The sequence below is a fragment of the Cariama cristata genome, unplaced genomic scaffold, assembly GCF_000690535.1.
Source record: "Cariama cristata isolate BGI_N322 unplaced genomic scaffold, ASM69053v1 scaffold4930, whole genome shotgun sequence".
NCBI classification, from domain to species: Eukaryota; Metazoa; Chordata; class Aves; order Cariamiformes; family Cariamidae; genus Cariama; species Cariama cristata.
Window position 1 is genome coordinate 27,437 of NW_009593151.1, and position 5,528 is coordinate 32,964.

Genomic DNA, 5,528 nt, shown 5'->3' on the forward strand with positions numbered 1-5,528 from the left:
AATGCAGTTTTCTTCCAGAATAGGTTGCACCATAACGGCCAATTGCTAAGTCACATTCCTTGAATTCTTCAAAAAGAAGAATGATTTACACTTAAAGAGGACTATGGTAATGGTGTAAGTGACTAACCGAGATTAAATACTGAATTGAGAATAGAGGAGACAGCTTCTAAATGAAGATCTGTAACAAATCCCTCCCACACTTCCAATCTAAGACAATAATGTCAAAAGAGCAGCATCTCAAATCTCAGCAGGCACATTAAAAATATATGTCTATATTACTATCCACTGTTTTCATTAAACTCTGCTTATATTCTTTTAATATTGGCATCTGGTAATTACAGAACAAAATAAGCATTAGTCCTTAAAAAATGACATTATAAGCCTCCCGCAAAAAGGCAGTATGGTAGCTATAAGGAGATTTTAACTGTCAGCAAAGTGGTAACCAGTTGCTGCTACTTACTTGGTGGGTAAGGTACTGCTGTTCTACCATCCTTCCCTACAGGGCGTTCCTCAGACCCTACTGTGGGCATTTTTGATGACCGAAGAGCTGGCGATACAGCCTAAAAGCAGAATAATCACATACCATAGTAAAAAACATACAAAATACTAGAATTCATAAGCTATTAAAAATTCTGAAAACTCTGTGAATGAGATTTCACAAGAAACAAAAAAGTGTACTTTTCTATTCTCCCATCCATTCCCCCCAAGGACTCTGGATTTCTTTTTCCTCCCTTTCAACACTAAAACAAAACAAAAGTCTGAAATATTTGCCTGTCTATACACCATCCTCCCTCCGCTCCCCTCCATACATAGATACACACATAGAAGCATATGTATCAAAATGTTATCACAAACACTGAGCTTGAAATTAATGTGACTCCTCTACTTGCTTCCGTGTTTGGACTACCCTAAGATAATACTGAGAATATGACACTGAGAGTAAGAATAGCGTAGACAGACTACCACAGGGAACAGCTCAACACACGCAGGTTTTAAGACACAAAGAACATTAGGTCTGTCCAGGCCAACTTCACAGAAAAATGGCATTTTGTATTTTGACAGAACAGTCCTCTAGGAGGTTTGCATATTAACTGCAACATCTTCAGTCTAGTTTGTGTGGAACCACCGACCAGGGAGAAGCGGTAAATAAACTGGGGTACTTGAAAAGTACTGCCAAGAACCAGACATTAGACTCTTAAATGCTATTGTCTACTATCAGTCAGTTTAGGATCACCTTCTGTATCATTATGGCTATATTAGATTAAGTTTAAAAACAGTAATTATTCAAATCTTTGCCTTTCCATGTGTCTTGATTTTTTTTTCCCGGTAATTGATGTAAATCTGCTTTTCCTTTTGTATTTCCTAATATTTAGCAACTATTCCTCTTTGCACTGAAATAAACTGCTTGTAGGAATAGAAAGAAACATGCATCAGAGAATTACTGAAATTCAGTAAGGCTGAATTTATTTTTCTTTGGGCAGCTTCTCAGACAAGGTAAAAGACCAAATCACCAGTTAATGAAACTAGGATCTTTTCCAAGTCTCAAAGAAACACAAAATACTGACTAAAGCTAAGGACACAAAACTAGATGCAATGCATTTATAAAGCAACTACACTGCTTTCCCTATGGAAGTATTCTTCTAGCCTGTCTGTGCAATGACTCAGTCAGCAAGTCAGTTGTACACAGGTTCCCCCTCACGACCAAAAAACTGTCAGACAACACAAGCGTTGATGTTACCAGTGGTCTCTGAATATTCCTGAATTGTTGTTTTCTCTGTGTTGAGTTCTCTCTTTGATAGATCTCCTGAAAGGATACCTCTCTTTGCTATCAGTTCTTCCTAGTTAAAGTCCAAGCCTGCCTACCTGGAATCTCTCTCTCCTATCTATTAGGGATAATAGCTCCCCACTAGGATTCCCTCCTCCTCCTCCTCCTTTTTTTTGGCCCAGGTTTAAGTCCACAGAACACTCCGTCCTGTAAAGACTTACACCAAGCTCATCTTCATCTGAATTATCAAAGATGTTATCTAGATCATGAAGCGATGGAGCCAGATCCGTCACCTGTGTGAGGCTACCAGAGCCTACTCGGCCTGCAGCATTGTCTTGCCGGGTATCTATCAAAAAGAAAGGGAAAAACACAGGAAAAATGGGAGCAGTCAAGAAACACAAAATCGCCTTTTTTCAATTTTACTTCTAAACAGGGGACAAACAAGAACCACCGAGGCCCCTTTTCTATGAGGTAGCCTAGAAATAAGCTTTGCAGTCAAGTTTTAAGCAACCATCAAAGGTCAGTTGGGAAATGTTGAAGGTAGCTACTGCTCAATTCGATATTCTAAAAAATAGCTCTCACGTTACAGTAAAATGTTCAGTATGTGATTTTTACTTTCAGATTTTATTGCATAGCTATGAGTATTTTTGGTTTGCAGAGTGAATTAGAAAGCTTTTACTCACCAGTCTTAGGAGCAGAACTGAAAATAGACATGGCATCTTTTCCATCAGGAACTGGTGTAGAATGACCCGTTGTGGGGATTTCCTTGGTACCAATTCCATCTTCTGACTATACAAAAAATCCAAGAGTTTTTAATGGATATTAATTTAAGCTAAATAAGAAAAACTGTTGTCCTACATCAAGCCAAACTCAGGGCTCTGGATTAAATGCTTTGAGAAGAAAAAAAAAAAAAAAAAAAAAAAAATTTAAGAAGGGAAAAGAACACAGTTGTCTGCTAATTACCTATGTATCAGGAAAAACACAAAGTAACATTGTGCATGACTTACAAAGGATTCCATGTACATCAGTTAACTCTGATAGCAGTACAGAAAATTAGCCAGCTCAATCTCTCCCAAACCCACATTTTCTAGAATTTTAAGCATGGTACCCACACAAGAACAAATGAGTGAGCAGCCAGACAATGAAACAGTTCCATAATGGGTAAGATACATATGAAGTATGATGCCTACAGGGCAGGTGATGACCAAAGAACGGTGATCAAATTGTTTTCTTTCACGTATGGAAGAACACCTCTAAGGAAATGTTCAAACCAGTATAGCACCCCTGCCACAAATCCTCTCAGCAGAAGGCTATGCTAGTTTTGTCCAAGGGAAAAAAAATAAACTTGGGCTGGAGAGATCTGAGCTTTGCAGTGAGGCGATCTGTCAAACTGAACCCAGACAGAAAAAAAAAAAAAACAAACACAAAAACAACCAAAAAAGAGCCCAGCAAATTCTTTCATCTCTGCAAGTGAATATAAGGCTCAAACTATTTTATTTCTTAGCTTAAATCTGGAACCTGCTGCTGGTCAAACTGAATAGATATAAGCAGGAAGTATTCCTTGCAACAGCAGTGTTTTCATATACAAACAGGTTCAGAGGGATGCCAGCACATACCAGTTCAAAACCACTATAGTGAAATGAAGTTTTCTCCTGTGAGCCGGTGCAGGAAAGAAATACATGATCTCTCTGATCTTGATCTGTGGCACAGGCTTGTGCCTTCCTAAGAGCTGTAGAGCAAATACTGTGCTACAGTACTGTAAGTCCAATAAGAACGTTAATGATAAAGACTCTGGATTTACATGTTACCTTGATCTTTTTCAAAGGATCTTTCTCAGCGCCAAGTTTGCATTTTTTATTGCCAGTGAAGCTGTACTTTATATCACCATCTTCAAAAGTGTAAGGATCACTAGCGTCTCCCAAGCCTTCTCCAGGTTGTTGTATCAGAGGCAAGGGGTCAAGGTAGTTCAGTGCCTGCACTGGTTTCTGCTCTTCTAAAATTTTAAACCGTTTATTAGGTTGTGCTAAGAGCCTGAAAGCAAAAAGAAAAAAGCAAACAAAGCCATCGTGAAACAAAACAAACATACCTTTTACAGCAAAGAAAATTAACATCTCTTAAGATCTGTAGCTGCAACACACAAATACAGTCCATGTCTCGCTCCATCCTCCTTAACCAGCAGAAATACATTTCTTCCTCAAATAAAGGATGCATTTGCCTACACTTAGTATTAAACATCTTACTGTATTAAGAACTACTTTGGGACAATGAAAAAAGAGTTTGTCACTATATAAATAAAAACACTTTGAAGTATACATAACCTTTTCAGCCTAGCAAACTCCATTGTAATTACCAAAATCAGGGTTGTCATAACTCAAAACTTCTTCCTCAATTAATTTTAACTTATACATTTTCATCAGCTACTCTCTTTGGTACATTTTCTCTATGCATTGTCAGAATTCAAAAGTAATTTTTAGGCTGGCATAAAATAAATTTCAATTCTCATGCTAAAGTTAAATATAAATAAATAAATACATATCTTTGCATAAAAGAAAATCCATATTTTAAAAAAAATTAAAAAGAAAGAGAGAGTTAAAAATTCCTTAAAATTTAGGTAGTTCATGTTCTTCACTGAGGAAGACACTGTATGTTAGTCATAGTTTTTCTAAAGTAACATTTACAAGAGTTCAGCACTTGCTCTTTTCTGTGCAGAGACCAGAGAGACTGTTAGGGTCTTTTTCAGTTTCAGTCCTACAGAGACTGAAGTTAACAGTAAAGCTTCTCTCAATTTCAAAGATCCAAGAGTGGGTTTACAAAAAAGCAGTATTATTCCATAATACAGTACCAGCTACTACTTACAGAAAGCGTGGTACAGTGCAATTTTAAACCCACACAATTGGACAAACTACACTGAAGTGCCTCCACAGTGCCATAAACAAAATTTCACTCAAAACCAAGCATTTATGTAGCTGGAAGGTGGCATAACTAAACACAGATTTTCCTTTTTTAAATGATCAAAAGACATAAGCTTAATAAAACTCTCAAAAACTGCTCAAATTACAGTCATATAGGTTACAAAAAGATTTATCAGTTCTTATAATGTCCAACAGAAAGCCAGATATGAAAAAAGGGATACTACAATAGCACATATCTATTTAAGTATTTAACATCACCTCCAGCATACATCATCTCTGATGTTACAGTGAAGCCTTCTACTTGTTTCAGTTTCAAGTAAAACCAGAGTTTGGTCATGCTTAAAATTTAATAAAACCACCACTCCGATCAATTTGCACTCTTACCTTTTCAACGCAGTGCTGTCCGAGTTTATTTCCATCTTGGCATCATACCTCTCAGACGGAAGATCTGGCGGCCTGAACTCTGGATTGTCACTTGATGGGACACTATAGGTCCTCCACATATCTAGTGACTCCTTGTTCTGAATTATCCCACAGTATAATGCTGTCTCACTGACCTCTGCCATCAGAGGTAACCTCTGCCCAACAAGGACTGTCCTATCATCTAAGCTGGGCAACGGCTGAAGCTCCAGCGCACTGCCATAGAGTGCTGGGTTTACAGGTACGGAAGGAGGGTCCAGATTCTCGGCTTCCTGACCTCTCGGCTGGGGGCTGAGTGTGGGAGGCAGAGGGGAAGTAGGGGAACGGGGTGAATCCATAGGATTCATATTGATTTGCTTGCTTGGATTTCTAGCAGGTATAGATAGCGGCTTCTCGTATTTTCTGGAATTAGGGACTTCTTAGGAGGGCTC

The 5,528-nt window shown here is 38.2% G+C and overlaps 1 protein-coding gene across 1 annotated transcript in view; it reads right to left on the reverse strand.

Annotated features, from left to right (window-relative positions):
- LOC104168650 (mediator of RNA polymerase II transcription subunit 13-like) overlaps positions 1–5,528 on the reverse strand; it is a gene marked incomplete at its 3' end in the record, with an annotated part of 178,025 nt that overhangs the window by 27,204 nt on the left and 145,293 nt on the right. The window contains 5 exon segments of the mRNA XM_009709313.1: positions 461–560; positions 1,987–2,111; positions 2,449–2,554; positions 3,574–3,796; positions 5,062–5,528. The exon segment at positions 5,062–5,528 is cut by the window's right edge and continues 12 nt beyond it. Of these exon segments, the coding sequence (XP_009707615.1) occupies positions 461–560; positions 1,987–2,111; positions 2,449–2,554; positions 3,574–3,796; positions 5,062–5,528 (1,021 nt within the window).